Raw genomic sequence first — 19,145 nt, forward strand, 5'->3', positions numbered from 1 at the left:
ACCCCTACTTGTGTTTTCTTCGTTTTCTTTTGTGGAGTGCAGCAAGTATACCATCGACTTCGACTCGCCCTCAGCTCTAGCCAGTCTCCAGCTCGTCAGAATTCAGGGTGAGCTACCTCTTCTAGATCGTGGGGATAATATGTAATAGACTTTAGAGGTTTATTTGATTGGTTACTTTATTAAGTTTTGAGCTTACATATTATTGTTGTTATTCGTAGTTGAACAATTGATATAATTTGAGGTTGAATTCGTTGGTTCGCTCACTTAGGAGGTTAGTGTGGGCATCACTCATGACTCGTTTTGGGTCGTGACAAAATGTGCATTTTTGATTAATATATATTTAACTTAGAATTATCTAAAGCAAAAATAATCTATCTTATTTTTCACATTAAAGGAGTTATCTTTTGAATAGTTATTATCATATATTATTTTTTCTAGTGATGACTACAATGATAATTAAATTAATGTTATAAAACTCTTCGACTCCTTTATATGTGTGTATCTATTTGTCAATTTCTAATTAATATTCTGTTTTTTTTTGTCATTGTTGAAAGGTATAATATTACCTATGGTACATTTCTCATAGCAATTAGATAGTATTGCCCCTAAAATATATGATATGGTCTATCATATTAGAAATCAATCACAAAATAAATAAATAAACCATCTTTTTAGTATTTTTAAAAATTTTAATTAATAAATGAATTATTTAATGAAAAGAATAAAGAAAGAATTCTCATTTATTTGTACATATATAATAAAAAGTTATTTTATAGTTATGCTATAATAAATGTGCATTTGTGATTAATATGTATTTAACTTGTAATTGTTTAAAGTAAAAATTATCTATCTTAATTTTTCACATTAAAGGAGTTGTTTTTGAATAGTTATTATCATAGTATTAATTTTTTTTAGTGATGACTACAATAAGAATTAGATTAAAGTTATAAAACTTTTCCACTCCTCTACATGTGTTAGGGACAAATATTGATCCAACTCTTGGTATACCTTTCTACAACTTGACACTTCGTGTACTCTAAAAAATTTAATATTTTGTCACTCTATGATAATTTTTATATAATCGAGTAGATAAGTACACATCAAATTACTAATGACATCATGACTTCTTATAAATATACATTTTATTATATATTATGTGTTTCAATTCTTTTATTTTCCATTGCAAAGTATAATCTCCAATGTAATGTTATATAATCAACTTTTTTTTCTTAAGATACTTTTTATGTTTTTCTTCTTTTTATCGGCAATGTTAAGCGGAAATTAGCAATTTTATGAATAGACAACATCAAGACCATAACTTAATTTGTATTGTTTTTTATACACTTTTTATTGAAAAAATAGTCAATTAAGGATATCAATTATTTAAAATATATATTCAATTCCACGCGAAGCGCAGATAAGTACACTAATTCATAATAATATATAAAATTCAATACTTCTCCAATGAATTATCACAACCATATCATCACCGGAATGAGCTTTAACCAACCCAAATGATACAGAAAGTGAAAAGGGGAAGTTATTGAAGGTAAAATATGCTATATACAGTAATTAAAAAAGGTACCTACAAAAAGGGTAATAATTAATGTAAAAGAATTCAATTATGTAAAATTCCAAACTTTTATAGCCACATAAATGTTAAAACACATTTAAGATCACAAAATTTCAGGACTTGCATAGCCACAATAGACGCCACAAGTTTCACTAAGTCTTTTTCTCTTTATTAAACTTCATGTATAATCAAACTGTCGTATAAATTAAAAATGAACAGAAAACAAGTACAACTCCTAGGCAGTGCTTCCAAGGAAGACCCGAAAAAGTACAGCATGTCAATAAACATGAATAAGTTAGAAGCCGGGAGTGAAATACTAAAGCTGCGCGGAAAAACACTGAACATTTTTGAATTACATCTGTGAATGCCCCATCATACGGCCAAAGAAAATGAAACAGCTTACTGAGAAACATGAAAATACCTAGGGCAAGTCGTAAGCTCCTGGGTCAAATAAAAGTTCCAACAAAAGTAATTATAGACAATCAACTCAGATGTGTATGCGTTTCAGGTCCTTCATATCGACCATCATCTACTTCCACAGCTTTCGCAGCGACATGTTCTTCTCAGTCTCTTTCTTCATTACTTTAGCAACAGCCATCTCAAAATCTTCTTGTGTCACATGCACCCTCCTCTCTCTTAGAGCAAACATCCCTGCTTCTGTGCATACAGCCTGCAAATAGTAGATAGAAAGAATAGATCAAGAACAAGCAAAAATACAACATAGCAAAAAATGCCATTTTGATTCACATCAACTCATGTGGAGGATCAAGGCACAGGCGAGATTAGTTCATCACATTAGATCAGAAGTTTTAACTGATAAGCTAAATAGGCCACTCAAGATGCACGTGAATGTCATTTGCTATAGTAAAGCAGAAAGTGCATGCTATCACCATACCTTAAGTTCAGCCCCAGAAGCACCACTCATCTTCTCAGCAATCTTCTTCAAATCAATCCCCCGCATCAAGTTCATCTTCCTCGAATGAATCTTCAAAATGTCCTGACGAGACTGCACAGTGATCAAAAGATAAGTTGATTGGGAACAATCATCAGCGCATTCTAAAATGATAACTAAATGATGAAGCAAGAGGTTCAGTCGCTCCAATGAGGAAGCAGAGAAGGATGACTACTACAGGTTGCTTCTAGTCAAACATAATGGCTACAACTCAGCATATAAATCAACAAGCACAAGCAATCAAAATGAGCAACCCACGAGTGTATGAAGTAAAAAAATTGACCAGCTTAATTACATATTAAAAACTATATGAAGCACAGACCTCTTCATTGGGATTTGGAAATTCAATCTTCCTGTCTATCCTTCCTGGTCTAAGGAGTGCTTGATCTAGAATATCTATGCGGTTTGTGGCCATCAGAACCTGAAGCAAAAGTAAATCTTGTCTCAGCTCCAACCACTCACATCAATAAAGTTATACCCAAGCAATATACAATTGAAACAGCACGCTGAGCTTGCCTTGATTTTGTTTGATGCCTCAAATCCATCAAGCTGATTGAGAAGTTCAAGCATTGTCCTCTGCACTTCACTGTCACCATTGCCACTCCCTGATTCCATCCTAGCAGATCCAATGCTGTCTATCTCATCCATAAAAATGATAGAAGGAGCATGTTCCCTGAAGTTAAAACAATGCCAGGGCATTAGCACCAAAGAAAAAATTGAAACAGGTTGATCCATAGACCATATAACAAAAGGGGAGGGGAAACATTTGCAGAAAGGAACAAGATTCCCCCTCACACACACACCTTGTGCCCTTAATAGAACCATTATTTCTAATATATTCAGTCTTAAATTAGGTTAAGGTTGTCAAAAAAAGAGTCTAAAATCAGAGAGCTAGTTGGAGCCATCCCATCCCAATAGCATGCATTTGGAGATCAATATGAATCCTATTTTCTTGCAATACTCGTTAAATCAGGTTAATTGATCTCCAACATGACTGGTAACCACCACAATAGGATCCCTTCCCTCTTATAACCCAAAGGTCTCAAAATAAAATCAGGGAGAAAGCCGTGGTACGGAACTTCTCCCCTTACATCAGTCCTACATGACGTCAATCTGGATTAGTCGGGTCAACAGACAGTGCTTTCAGATACTAGATAGTTAAACCAGAAAGAAATGTGACTACAACAACGTTCATACCTAGTATAATTTCACAAGTGGGTTCTGGAGACTGGAGAGGATAGGATGTACCGCGTACGCAAACCTTAACCCTGCCTTTGTGGGGTACGTAGGTTGTTTCCGATAAACCAAAAAGAAACATGACTGGTAGGCTAGAAATATGTGGATAGCTTGGGATGATCGATATCAACCCAGAGTCCAAAATTGTAGGCAACAAATGTTACAAAAGATTTGACTCCACAAATTCTAATTCATAGAGGGAAAAAATTACCTCATAATATTATAATTAAGAGAATATTAGTATTTAGAACTTAGAAGTCATACTTCGTCCAGTTGGGGTGTTGGTGGCTTACCTGCGTAAATCATAAGATCTTAATATCCCAAATAATATGTCAAGCATCTCCAGGAAGCAGGAACTTTATCTAGAATTGATTGATGCAAGCCGAGTTTCATCAAAATCTTGGAATGAAGAGTCGAAGCTCAAGAACATACCAAAATAGAAGTACAAGGCTCAACGTGGAAGACTACTCGGAGTAGGGAGAAAGAGGTTAAGAATGAAAAGTGGAAGACTACTCGGAGTAGGGAGAAAGAGGTTAAGAACGCAAAGTGGCTATTCTTGAAATGCAAGCCTCTTGAATAAGAAGACTCTTAGGACCCGTTTAGTAGGCGGTATTAATTAGAACAGTCCATAGATTAAAATTTAGTCCATATAATACATTGTTTGGTTACTTTATTTAACAATCCATGGATTAGTTATAGACCATATATGGTCTTATTTTAAGACTAGGAATTGGAGGGATAACTAATCCAAGGTTAAACAATCCTGGGATAAGACCTCTACTAAATGACTTAATTATCCCCTTATTCACTTTCCTAAATTTCTTTTGTAATTTGATTTCCTTTTTATTTGTATTGGAATGGTTATAATTGTTCTTTGTAATTCTCCAAATCCGTTTAGTGCAATTTGATGATTTCACTGATATTTTCTTTCTCCATTTGTTTTTAAATTTTTATTATTCAATGTAGTTTGTCGATTAACCACTTGAACTACTTGTTTTTTTAATAAGCTTTAGGTATTGAACAACTTAAGTAGCCTTAAATCTATGTTAAGTTTAAGATATATTGACCAACAAAAAAATAGAAATACACTGTGCCATCAAGGATCTCCGTAGTGGTACATCACATCTCAAAATTAATAACAATTATATATATATATATATATATATATATATATATATATGTATTTTAAATGAAATAGAAAATCCTACAAAAAATAATAATATTGTCCGGCGGTTATCTACCTTGATTGAATTACATCAAAAAAACAATCTCATAATAAGACAACAGTATAATAGGAAAGAATTTTTTTGTAGAGTTCTAAATCAAACACAAGATTAATTGGGAAACAATGAACCAAACGCTTGATAAAAAATAATCCCTGAATTAGCATTCGTGCATTTACTAATCCCTGCGTTATCTATGTTTGTACCAATCGACCCCTTGATTCATTAAGGGTATTTTTGTAATAACTATTATTAGTCTTTAGCCTTAGGCCCCATTTGTATTCATTAAAGATTAAGATGTCCAAACCCGAATGCACATTTGAGTTGAGTTAAGATCTTGTGTTTAGGTTTGGACACTGAATGATTTAAGACTGTTTGTTTTAAACACCTATATATATATATACATAAACAATAAATATTATAATTCAAATAAAATAGTAATTAAGTTTTACATTAACAAAATATTAGAAAAACCTTCAATCTAGACATAATAAATTATTATTTGATAAATTTAAGATATTTGAAGATATAAATAAATATTTAAGTTTGATAAAAACAAAATAGAACTACCTGGACAACATATATAATTTATATTAATAAAAACAATTGTTAGAAAAAAATGTAGTCAATCATTTTTTTTTAAAAATCAACATAAATTAATCTTAAATAAAGAAGTGAAACATATTTATGCTCTACCATGTGTCTGATCATGTACTCTTTCCCTAAAATAAGTAATAAACCGGATACATTCAAATGATATTAAGCAAATATATGAAGGCATCACCACCCACTTTCAACAACACGTATTTACGGAGTTGCTTTGCATTTTAATTCAGTAAGATTTTTGTAGCAAAATTTACTAATTCTTAGTAAGCAAGCAATATGACCAAGAAATAGAGGCACTTTCCTCATGCACTTATAAATTTACTCAACTTTAAAAATGCTCTCAGGCACTTTCCTGAAATCCCTTGTGGACTTTGGGAATCTCATTCCAGTGAAACTGCTCCACCGGAAATCTCTTTTCTCCATTTCTTTTATGTTTTTTTAGACATTCTGACCCTCACGGACAGTATGGACAACAAAATTTATTTCTGATCAAGGGGGAAGTCATACGACATCACCGAGTCGAGATCAAAAGTAGAAACATGGTATGACTGGGTAGAGAGTGGATACCAAATGAGGAGAATGATTCTGAGCAAGGGGGCTCTCATATGAATCTGTAGAAGACTTGGCAAAGCATTAAGAATCCAAGGAAACACATAAAACCTGGAAATGTAGAGACTGTCACTAATATTTCCCTGTCTTTGAAGTCCAATATGTACGACAGATTTGTATCGTTAATAACTGGTAAAGGAAGGGAGAGGGAGTTATTAAACTACCAGAAAATGCATTCAATGAGGGGTGGGAGCTTTTAGCAGACAAAATAAATTCTTTCACTAATAAAGACCCAACCACCACAAAGGTGTTTACATACACAAGGGAGGTAGCTCATGCTACAAACAGAGAGAAAGGCAGATACAAGAAAATGCTGGGAAAAAAAAACAAATGGACGCAAAAAGAAACAAAGGCCTCCACAGAGATGATTGATGTTGCCGGGGAGGAAGTGATAAAGGCCAAAGCTCAACTGGCTGATGCAGATTTGCTAAGCAGATGCCTAGTGGGGCATTTTTCTAGTAAGGGAGATGCTCCAACCAGATCTGATGTAAGAAGATGCGCGCACCGAACCTGGAAAGGAGCTCAGGGAGTTCTAATCTATGACATGAACAGAGTAACTTTCTTGTTTGAGTTCCAATCAAGGAAGGAAGTTGAACATGTTCTGATAGGCAAATGGAGAAGACAAGGAGATCATCTAAACTAGCAGTGGTGGTCCCCAACAGCAGGGTCCTTCCCAAAGGGCCACAAGTTTGATTGGTTCTGGATTAACATTCTAGGGCTTCCCCACCATCTGTGGTCTAGCTCGATAATGAAGAAGATAGGAGAGAGATGTGGCAAGTGGATCGAGATGGAAGAGGAAACTGAACTAAAAAACCATCTCCGATGGGCGCAGATACCTCAGGGTAATACTGGTGGTTTTTGAGGCATGCTCAGGGTTGAGAGCGAACCGGAGAAAGAGCAGCATTTTTCCGGTCAATGAAGTGCAGGAGATACAGATTCTAGCAGTTATCCTGAAATGCAAGATAGAGAAACTCCCCGCAATCTATTTAGGTATGCCATTGGGTGCCAAGCATAAAGCACTCCGCATTTGGGATGGGATAATTGAAAAGACTGAGAAAAAGCTGGCTTTGTGGAAATCACAGTACTTGTCATTGGGAGGGAGAGTTACATTAATTAACTCGGTATTGGACTGCCTACCAACATATATAATGTCTCTCTTCCCCATACCTGGAAAGTGGTTAAGATTCTAGACAAGCTAAGAAGGGGCTTTTTGTGGCAAGGGAACAAAACTGAGAAGAGCTTCAACTTGGTGAAGTGGGTTATAGTCCAACATAGCAGGAGTGTGGTGGTTTGGAAATGAGAAACCAAGAGCTTCAAAATAAAAGTCTGATCATGAAGTGGCTTTGGAGGTATAACCAAGAAGATCACGCTTTATGGAAGGAAGTAATTTTTCATATATATGGACATGAGGAACAATGGTGCACAAATGAAGCAATTACCACATATGGAGTTGGGGTTTGGAGATCCATTGGGAATCTATGGTTGATACTCAATGCCAACACAAAGGTCAAAGTTGGAAGGTGGGACAGAATCTCCTTTTGGAAAGAGAACTGGAATGATCATGGCACTGTACTTGCAATGTTAGTGTATTTTGAATGATAGTGCATTATCATGTCACACTTGTGCTAATCAACTTACTTGTAATGTTAGTCCACTATTTGAGGAGTGATTAAGGAGCCTCAAGTTAGTGATGGTGTTCATCAAGTTGGTCATGATGATGAGATCACTCCTAGTGTAGTGCCTACTGGTGTTAAAAATGATGGTGATGTAGCTCTACTTGAAGATTATAACTTGTATGATAACCCACTATGGAATGTTGAGAAAGAAGGTGATACTTGCTTTCAAGTTGTTACTTCTTCTTTGAGTGTCCCAATTCTTGATGGTGCTTAATGGTGTTCGTGACTCTAATAGTGAGCTTACCTATGAGGATACTTTGAATGAAGTTATTTGCGTGACACCTTTTTATATTATCTAGTTGCATATGATGATGCTAGTACTTGTACTAAGGTCAAATCTTAAGTGGGAAGGGAACTTACTGGAGTATTTGGTTGTTCTCTTGACCAAGATGGGTAGATAATCTTTCCTTTCGACCTCCCTAACCCTTTGAATATGTATGAGTCTGTCACAGTACAATCTTGGACTAGCCAAGTTCTAAGTGCTTCATGTGGAAGCTTGTCCTTCATGAGAATAGTTAATGCTTGACTATATCACAAGTTTGTGCATCCTTCGCATGTTGGTAGATTTGTTAACCTCTTGTGCTAACCCTCATACTATGAGGTCCTTGTTGTTGCTTGTCTTCCTAATGGTTTTACAAGGTTCGAACAAATCATTTTCAAGAAAAAGAGAATGATGCAACCCAAGTCTAATCAAAATCTTGGAATAAAAAGTTGAAGCTCAAGACCATATTAAAGTAGAAGTACAAGGCTCCACAGAAAAGACTACTCGGAGTGGGAGAAAGAGGCTATGAATGCAAATTGGCCATTCTTCAAATGCAAGCCTCTTGAATAAGAAGACTTAAAAAGATCATTAATTCATTAAGGATATTTTTGTAATAACAATCATAAGTCTTTAGTCTTAGCCTAGTCTAGTATAAATACTACATTATGTCATTTTATTAGGTAGATTATGTTGGATGATATGAATATTCACTTGAATAGCGATTCTCTTGAGAGAGTTAGGGCATAAGGCCATTGTTGCTTGATGTTACTTGATAGATTGCTTGCAAAAGGAAATCATTCATCTTCCGGGTTCATCTTATAGGTTAGGTGCTTAATTTGGTTCAATTAATTGGAGGTTTTAGCTTTCTATAGCTATTGCAGCCAATTAATTTTTATCTTATGTTTTGATTTTCTATCCTTTATCTTTTGTTTATTTGTTGTTTCTTGTTTGTTTGTTTTACACATTTCAATATTGTATCAAGATTCTAGATCCATTCTGAACTCTCTCACACTTCATCTCCTACAGAAAGCCAATTCAAGTGTACTAAGCACAGCACCTTGACCAAGAAATGGCTTCAGTATTTAATTTAAGGTAATAGATCAGAAATATGTTACCGTTGGGTTCTCAAAATTAACAACTAACCTGGCCATAACAAAAAGTTCTCTCACCATTCGAGAACCTTCTCCAATATATTTCTGCACTAGTTCGGAACCAGAGACCCTAATGAAGGTACAATCAGTGTGATGTGCAACTGCCCTAGCCAACAATGTTTTCCCAGTTCCTGGAGGTCCATAGAGCAGCACTCCCTGTCATTCATAAAAGAGGAATCCAATCAAGATCTTTATTGGTGCTGATAATAAACTGAAGGAGAACTTCGTAAAGCTGAATATACCTTTGGTTGAGCTATTCCAAGAGACTCAAATAACTCAGGATGCTTTATAGGAAGCTCAATAACCTAATGCATAATAGATCCAAAGTTAAACAAATTATACAATTACTATAAAAGAAATTAAGAGATTGAGTTAACAAGACAGATCAAGAAAACATGAAATAAAAAAACAAATAGAGAAGATATGTACCTCTTTAATCTCCTTGATCTGCTGGTCAAGACCACCAATCATGTCATAAGTGGAATCTGGCACTTTCTCAACTTTCATGAGGTTGACCAATGGATCAACTTTGCTGGGCAATATTAGATGAAGGACATAGCTATCATTGCGCAGGGCAACTCTAGTTGATGGAGTGATCTTTGTAATGTCAATATTTTTGCCAATATCGACAACATATTTGCCTTCAGGATGAACCTAGAGTATAATACAAAGATGAGTAATAAAAAAAAGGATGAGAAGAAAGGCATATTAAATAAAAACCAGAAATATATTATGGGAATACCATGGTTCAAATATTTGTACTAGAGAATCTTGTAAATTTAGAAACAACATAATCCAAATGAATTCATTGTATCACTTGTTGCTGAAAAACTAACAGAACTGTTCTCATAGTAAAGGACAAGTTGGAACCCATGACATGCTAAATGAGGGTAAAATGAAATTGACATCATAAATGGCAACACATAGAAAAACTGTCATTTTTTTGAGATAGCATAGACCAACTTTGTCATGTAAGCAAAGGAGTCAAAACTACCAGATACCCCAAAATGAAGAGTGCAAAACTAATAAGACAAGACAAAATTGGTAAATGGAAGAGTCTAATGGGTTCCATAACACGAAAGGTATTCAACTGAGAGGGTTAGCATAGTAGGCTATCAACCAAGGATACAAAGCTGAAAGTACAACATTCTACTACAGCATACAACCAATTCAACATTCTATTGCAGCCTGGTGACCAAATGAGACATGCTTTCTTACAGACAAAAGTTGTGTGAACTCTTAACTTCCGATGCCACACCCGTGTCGATACGACATAGGTGTGGGATCCATAACGGATATGGTCAATCGATTTGTCTACTATGACCAAAATCAATCAAGAATTTTGATACAGATACGTTGGTTTCTGAAATCAAAACAAAAGCTAGGGTGAAATCATAATTAGGCATATGTTTTTTATCATAAGAAGATATTTGTATTAAAAAGTCCGCAACCACATACATTTGTACTTGTATAATTACAAATTCAAACTTGCTCTAAAAAATTTGTACATTCCTTTCAAATAGTCCACCATTATTTAGGCATATTTTATAATTGTATTTAAGATATTTAACTATTTTAAGTCAAATCCCCGCACTCGTATCAATACCTAAACCCGTACCCTGCATCTTAAAATTTAGGTCATGAAGGATCTGACCTCTAGATACGCACACATATTGGACACCCGCACCCCAGCAACTTAGTTACAAATGGGTACGAAAATTTAATAAAGAATTCAATGATAACTAAAAAGATGTGGATACACTTACTTTGACTAGAACCTTTGACTTCCCCATTACTTTAACAACTTCACCAACATATGATCCAGGCTCCTGAAGCAATTGTAATTCCTCTTTGAGCATTCTCACTGCAAAAATAGACATTAAGGAGAATTTTATGAGCCCATACACGATTCAAATTACAATTGAAAAAATAAAGTAGAAAATGCCATTGGTCAGGAAGACACAATTTTAGTACATTCCTCAGCAAGAGTAGAACAAATGTGAGAGAAACACCATGATCGATTTATTCAAGAAACACTAAAACTTTAATTAAGTTAACAAGATCCCTACACCAATGGAAACCAGGCAAAAAATAATGAACCTGTGGTCCATAACACATGATATGTTTGGGAAACCAAACCATTACAACCTCTACTCAGTAACTATTTCTCTTCCCTTTATCGACCTAAGCTTTGGATGGTCAGAGTTACCTGCTAGAAGAAGATGGTAGGTATTCAATCGAATAGTTGAAGAGTATGCCAGCTGGGTTATTAACCTCATAAAAGGCAAAGAAATGTTGGGTCTCTATGCATTCTAACATATTTAAGTAAGAAAAATCATTAAGTAACACCACAGAAGAGGAATGGACTCTCTACTCACCTCTCATGTTGGACTATCATAATGGTACAACAATTCTTTATGGTGATAGATGGCACGGCATTAGTTTCGGTTCTAAAAATTGAACCCTTTTACCTTCAATCTATTATCAATTCAATTTCTTAAGTTCAATATTTTAGCAGCCTTCTCACACTAAGATCTCTGTATCAAAGAAGGGAACTTTACCTCAAATACTGGACCATAAACAACATGAAAAAGTAGTACATAACCAAGAAACTGATTAAGACTAGGGTTTCACTATAACGTGAAAAATGTTCCCTTAAGAAGTTAGGTTTTCCAGATTTAGTTAATCAGACCTTTAGAATTGAGTTCGTTCCTCTGGGCTTCAAGGCGATTAAGATTGTGAGTCTTTACGCGGACTTGGAGCTGGAGATCATGGATGTGCTGCATATAGTACTGTCTCAGCCCTTCCCCTTGCTTTGTTGGTTTCGCCGAACAGGCTTGCTCTCTCTCCATATCGCTCCTGCTCTTCTCAACATCAACTGACGCCATTTTTGCAGATAGGTTTTGAAGAAATCGCGGTGATTAGCGTTGTCCGGAGGGTTTGGGAGTGAAAGAAGAATATAGCGGCAACTAGAATTTCCCCATCGGTTTTGGGCTTTTAAAGCTCGTTTCTTGTTGGCAGGGAAAACAATACATAGGGATGGCAATGGGGGTGTAGGGTGTCGATTTGGTTTTATGTATTATTGATTTTTTATTTTTAAAATACATTAAATCAATAAGATGTTTTTATCGGTTCTCGGTTTATTAGTTTTGAATCTTTAACGGTTCGGTTTAACCAATAAAAAAATGTTTATAAAATAAATATACGACTTCTCTAACAATTTAACACAACTCATAAAAAAATAGTAATAACTAACATGAAAAGAACTATTACAAGTGTAACACAAAGAGAAATTAAGAGGAATATAATTCTTACTTTAAGTTTTGACGTTTTGTATAATGTGAAGTTTCAAACTCAAAGTCACTGTGAAGGTAAATTGCAGGCTAAAGGACAATGCACTACCTAGTAAGGTATTTAGATTAATATTTAATATTTAATATTTATGTATGGGTAAAGTAGTAAATTACTACAGTTTTATTGGGTTGTCGGTCTACCCAATAACCCAATATTAAAAACCAAAACCGAACCGACAACCTGATAGGTTTTTTTTTATAAAATCATTAAAAATGTTAATCAAATAACAATAAACCAATAGCACTTTTTCGGTTTGATTTATCGGTCAATTCAATTTTTGCACACTCCTAATGTGGCGAGCGGGGAGGTTCGGAGCAGGTTGAGTTCAGCCCACAATTTTTTGTAAATCACCCTCATATGACAGTTTTTTCATTTTCAATCCGTCCCGCTTCACATAAATCCGTCCCACATAATTTTTTAGGTTTTTTTCTTTTTTAATCAAGTTTAATATGAAAAAAAATCATTTTTTAAATTTTTCGCTAATTAACATTGTAGACAATAAAATTCGCGTCGAGAAAACAATAATCAAGAACGGAAAATTATGCAACAATCGTTTTATTGATTTAGGTGCGAGTGCTACAATCTCTATTATTCCTCTGAATTCGCCTTTTCAAATATAATTCAAGGGCTCTTGAGCTTGATCTTGAACTTGAGATTTATCTCGATCTTGATCTCTATCTTGATCTTGATCTTGGACTTGAACTTTATCTTGATCTTGACTTCTAGTTGAATCCAAGGGCTTCGAGCTTGATCTTGAATCCGGCGGTCTTGATCTTGATCGTTCTTGATCTTTGTCGTTCTTGAGACTTGAATGTTCTTGAATCTTGAATGCTTGAATTCTTCAACTCTTGAACTTGTAGAGAAATCTGCAGCTTTTAATCCACGAGCTTTCTCTAGCTTCTTGTTTAAAATTCTTGGTCCTCTTTTCTGATTTATGAAGACCCCTATTTATAGTTTTAAAATAGAGGATTTGTGATTGGAATAGAATTCTCTTCAGCCAATCAGATTTAAGTGACATGACATATGGGCTTTATGGAGCGGGCCTTAATTAAATTCATATTTATTAAATTTAAATAATTAACTCAATTATATTAATTCATAATATTTATTTGGACTAATATATTAATGAATTTAATATAATTCCAATCATTTTATAAATTTATATTTAATAAATTTTTAAATGATTACAAATGCCCCCTGCTTCAAGTCTTGTCGAGATATTTTATCTTTTGAAGACTAGACTTGAAGTATTAATTAACTAGTAATTTATTTACCATACCCATGCAATGTTCTAATTTATTGTCCAGCTCCAATACATGTAATTGGAGTGGGCATGTGACCCCTTTAATCTTACGTGGCAAACATGCCACTAGCAATAGGAAAACCAATTTGGTCAGGAGAGTATTTATGACAATTATTTTAGCATACCCCAAAAAAGAAGAATTGCTATTGGTCTAGGAGAAGGACTCATGTCATGTTGTCGTGGCAGGTGCGCATATTAAATATGCATCTTATATTATGATGCAAATTTTATCCCAAATTGGAGTTGTAGTAGGATAAATCACCGCCTCAAAATCTTATTTTATGACGCCATTTAAGTTCAAATTGTAGTTGAACTAGGAATTGTAATTTCACTCAATTTCAAATTCATGTTCTTTTCTATTGTCCTAATCAAAAAAGAATTGTAATTGAACTAGGAGAAGGATTTTATTCCCACCACATGACATCTATAAATAGACATATTATATCCACAATTTTGTCTTCAATTATAGATTGTGAGCTACGAGCCTGTGACGAAGGGGCATAATTCAAGGTAGTTTTCTTCTTTTTTTCTGATTTTCGTCACCCTTTTTTACAGCTTGACACGTCTGTCGTAGAAAATTCATATCTCATTGTAGAAAAATCGAAATCAAGAACGGTTTGATTTTCCAGAAACTAGAATTCTCGATCTCTAACATGTCCAGAATTCGGAACTTAATACCCACAGTATATTTCTAGATGATTTTTTGAAGTTAGCTTTAAATTTTGTCATGCTGAAAATTGCAGACTTGCGTAGCTTTACTAAAACTCTTGTGTCTTGATGTAGGAACGACGAAATCACAAGCCGCTTGATTATTTAGAATCAATACACAAAGGTCTACAACATATCCAAAATTCAGGGCTTAATACCTTCAGAGTTTTTCTAGGTGATTTTTTGAAGTTAACTTTAAATTCTGTCATGTAGCTGATATTCTTAATGCGAAAGAGGATAGATACGCATCCCCGCCCTAAGAAAGGTAATCTAAATGTATTCTTTAAGGCGAAAAGAGGATGGATACTCATCCCCGCCCTAAGAAAGGTATTCTTTAAGGCGAAAAGAGGATGGATACGCATCCCCGCCCTAAGAAAGGTAATCTAAATGTATTCTTTAAGGCGAAAAGAGGATGGATACGCATCCCCACCCTAAGAAAGGTAATCTAAAGGTATTATTTAAGGCGAAAAGAGGATGGATACTCCTCCCCGCCCTAAGAAAGGTAATCTAAAGGTATTCTTTAAGGCGAAAAGAGGATGGATACTCATCCCCGCCCTAAGAAAGGTAATCTAAATGTATTCTTTAAGGCGAAAAGAGGATGGATACTCATCCCCGCCCTAAGAAAGGTAATCTAAAGGTATTCTTTAAGGCGAAAAGAGGATGGATACGCATCCCCGCCCTAAGAAAGGTAATCTAAAGGTATTCTTTAAGGCGAAAAGAGGATGGATACGCATCCCCGCCCTAAGAAAGGTAATCTAAATGTATTCCTTAAAGGCAAAAAAAAAAGATGGATACGCATCCCCGCCCTAAGGAAAGGTAACTTTATGGTATCCTTAATGTGAAAAGAGGATGGATACGCATCCTCACCTTAAGGAAGGTAATTTAAAGGTCAAGACTTGAAAACTTCAACTTTCAAACTTCGAATAATTTGAAGACTTCAACTTGCAGACTTAAAGAATTTGAAGACCTCAACTTGCAGACTTGAAGAATTTGAAGACATCAACTTGCAGACTTGAAGAATTTGAAGACATCAACTTGCAGACTTTGAAGAATTTGAAGACTTCAACTTGCATACTTGGAAGACTTGAAGACCTTCAGCCTGTATACTTGGAGGATTTGAAGACTTCAACTTGCATACTTAGAAGACTTTGAAGACATCAACTTGCAGACTTGAAGAATTTGAAGACATCAACTTGCAGACTTGAAGAATTTGAAGACATCAACTTGCAGACTTTGAAGAATTTGAAGACTTCAATTTGCATATTTGGAAGACTTGAAGACCTTCTGCCTGTATACTTGGAGGATTTGAAGACTTCAACTTACATACTTGGAAGACTTGAAGACCTTCAGCCTGGAGGATTTGAAGACTTCAACTTGCATACTTGGAAGACTTAAAGACCTTCAGCCTGTATACTTGGAGGATTTGAAAACTTCAACTTGCATACTTGGAAGACTTGAAGACCTTCAGCATGTATACTTGGAGGATTTGAAGACTTCAACTTGCATACTTAGAAGACTTGAAGACCTTCAGCCTGTATACTTGGAGGATTTGAAGACTTCAACTTGCATACTTGGAAGACTTGAAGACCTTCAGCCTGTATACTTGGAGGATTTGAAGACTTCAACTTGCATACTTGGAAGACTTGAAGACCTTCAGCCTGTATACTTGGAGGATTTGAAGACTTCAACTTGCATACTTGGAAGACTTGAAGACCTTCAGCCTGTATACTTGGAGGATTTGAAGACTTCAACTTGCATACTTAGAAGACTTGAAGACCTTCAATTTTAAAGAAACTTCAAGCATGTTGTTAACCGAACTCATTTTTTTTAAAGGTTTGTCCCCATCTATTGACCAATGAATACTTCGTACAAGTCTAAAGTTTGATGGGACAAAAGATAAAACAAAATACTTACCACTTTGATTGTCATGTGACAGACCAAGTGGGAACATGTGGTTTTTTGACACTCATGCAACTGAACTTAGAATATATTCTAAGCGCCTACGTACCTCAGTGAAGAGGATCAAGTCACAACGTAGTTCTGGGGGATTGAGTGATTTATTTTTTTTTGTGTTGTACACAGTTTATACTCTTGCGGGCCAGGAGTGACATGCAGTTTAGGCTCGTACCTTAAGGAGCATCATCTTACTTCAAGGGTAGTACCTCTTTAGGAATTTTGCATTAATAGGACTGATCTTTACGCCATCTGCATCAACAAGCTTGTAAGCACCATGTGAATATGCTTCTTGTACGACATATGGTCCATCCCACTTTGAGGTAAATTTGCCCTCAGACTTGTGCGGAGTAATGATAGGTCTTCTTACTGCGAGAACTTGGTCTCCAACTTGGAAGCACCTCAAGCGAACCTTCTTATTGAAAGCACGAGATAGACGAGCTTGATAACATTCAAGGTTTTGTTGGGCTTCTAGCCTCTTTTCATCAAGTGTTTCTAACTTAGCAAGACGAAGTCGAGCATTTTCTTCTTCAGTGAGCCCTTCTTGAATAGCAAGTCTCAAGGAAGGTATTTGACGCTCAAGTGGCAAGACTGCTTCAACTCCAAAAGCAAGTGAATATTGTGTTGCTTTAGTTGGAGTGCGGTATGTCGTTCTATATGCCCACAAAGCTTCTTCCATTCTTTTATGCCAATCTCGTTTGGACTTGGAGACAACTTTCTTGAGGAGGTTGCATAAAGTTTTATTAAATGCTTCAGCAAGACCATTGGCGGCATCATGATACATAGAAGATTTACGCTGCTTGAAGTTAAAGAGATCACAAAATTTGTTCATTAACTTATTATCGAATGGCTTGCCATTGTCTGTTATAATGTAGCGAGGGATGCCAAAGCGATATATGATATTCACTCGGATAAAATTTGCAACATTCTCTTTTTTCACTTCTTTAAGAGAGACAGCTTCAGCCCATTTTGAGAAGTAATCTGTTGCAGCCAAGATGTATAAGTGTCCACCGGAAGATTTTGGTAATGGTCCCACAACATCCAATCCCCAAGCGTCAAATGGCCAAGATGCAATAGTTGGGTGCAATACTTCGGGCGGCTGATGTATAAAATTCGCATGAAATTGACAAGCATCGCACCTCCGAGCATAATCTAAGCAATCTTTCACCATGGTTGGCCAATAATACCCCATCCTCTTTATGTGAAAGTGGAGTTTTGGTCTAGATTGATGTGATCCACACACTCCCGAGTGTGCTTCTTGTAAAGCTTGAATTGCTTCTTCCTCTCCCAAACATCGTAATAGTACACCCTCAAATGATCTTCTATATAATGTGTCCTTGTAATAAAGGAAGCGAGGTGCACGACGACGAATGTCAGTCCTTCTCTTTGGATCTTCTGGAAGTATCCCATAACACATGTAGTCAATAATGGGTTGTCTCCACTCTTTTTTCCCGGCTTCAAAAATGGCGACGAAATGATTAAACTCATTTTCTATACATTCTTCCTCATTTGGCGGTGGTACTATCCATTTTTGACAAATAGTCACTTGCGTCTGATCAGGAAGGGTTAGTGTTGAAGCTAGAGCAGCCAATGCATCAGCTTTCTTATTCTCCGTTCTACGCACATGTTGAAGGGTTACATCTCCAAGCCATCCTATCAACTTTTGAGCATAATCATGATAAGGACGCAATTCAGGCTTCTTCACCTCATAACTGAGAGTCACCAAAGACTTGTAAGTTTAATTGCTTCATGTCAACGGCCATCTCAAGTCCAAGTATCAACGCTTGGTATTCAACGACATTATTGGAGCAACATTGCTTCAAAGAAAATGAGAATGGTAGGATCTCTTCTTGTGAAGTAATGAACACTACACCAGCACCAGCTCCGCCACGATGTGCAGCTCCATCAAAGTACATTTTCCAAGGAGGTAGAACTTCAATTAACATTGCATCTTCATCAGGAAGCTCATCAGTTAAATCCCAATCATTCGGTATCGGATGGTCTGCCAAGAAATCCGCCAATGCTTGTCCTTTCACAGCTTTTTGAGGGATGTACACGATCTCAAACTGTTGGAATTAGAGGTACCATCTTGCTAGTCGGTCACTAAGGACAGGTTTCGACATAACAAACTTGATGGGATTTACTCTAGAAATAAGACGAACAACATGTGCTTGAAAATAATGCTTCATCTTTTGAATTGAGAAGACTAGCGCCAAGCATAATTTTTCAATCGGTGAATAGTTCAACTCATTTGGTGTCATCGTTCTACTCAAGTAGTAAAGAGAGTTTTCTTTGCCTTCACTATTCTCTTGAGCTAACAGGGCTCCTACGGACCTTTCTTGTGCCGCAATGTAGAGTATCAATGGCTTTCCAGGTATAGGGGCTGCCAAAACTGGAGGTTTTGCTAGTTATGACTTGATACTTTTAAAGACATCGCTACATGTTTCGTCCCAATTAGAAGGAGCGCCCTTCTTCATGAGATGACCGAATGGTTGGCATCGTCCTGCTAGGTTTGAGATGAACCTCCTCAAGTAGGCTA

At 35.8% G+C, this 19,145-nt stretch overlaps 1 protein-coding gene across 1 annotated transcript; it reads right to left on the reverse strand.

Annotated features, from left to right (window-relative positions):
• Window positions 1-1,887: 1,887 nt before the first annotated feature.
• On the reverse strand, window positions 1,888-12,335 carry LOC125812572 (26S proteasome regulatory subunit 8 homolog A-like). The gene is made up of 9 exons (XM_049492063.1): window positions 11,981-12,335; window positions 11,055-11,152; window positions 9,718-9,942; window positions 9,531-9,593; window positions 9,281-9,444; window positions 3,042-3,198; window positions 2,848-2,946; window positions 2,469-2,579; window positions 1,888-2,243 (listed from the first exon to the last, which is right to left on the reverse strand). Exons 1-9 carry the CDS (start codon window positions 12,174-12,176, stop codon window positions 2,103-2,105), a joined length of 1,254 nt encoding a protein of 417 aa, XP_049348020.1. The 5' UTR covers window positions 12,177-12,335; the 3' UTR covers window positions 1,888-2,102.
• Window positions 12,336-19,145: the final 6,810 nt, after the last annotated feature.

This window comes from Solanum verrucosum, unplaced genomic scaffold (genome assembly GCF_900185275.1).
Source record: "Solanum verrucosum unplaced genomic scaffold, falcon-dt-bn FXZP01000120.1, whole genome shotgun sequence".
In the NCBI taxonomy this organism is placed as follows: domain Eukaryota; kingdom Viridiplantae; phylum Streptophyta; class Magnoliopsida; order Solanales; family Solanaceae; genus Solanum; species Solanum verrucosum.

Excerpts from the sequence above, each read along its gene's own strand:
- LOC125812572 (XM_049492063.1), bottom strand. The coding sequence starts at position 12,176 with ATGGCGTCAGTTGATGTTGAGAAGAGCAGGAGCGATATGGAGAGAGAG. Across the intron at positions 11,153-11,980 it reads GAACGAACTCAATTCTAAAG|TGAGAATGCTCAAAGAGGAA; the intron begins GTCTGATTAACT and ends CTATTTTTGCAG. Across the intron at positions 9,445-9,530 it reads TTGGAATAGCTCAACCAAAG|GGAGTGCTGCTCTATGGACC; the intron begins GTATATTCAGCT and ends TATGAATGACAG.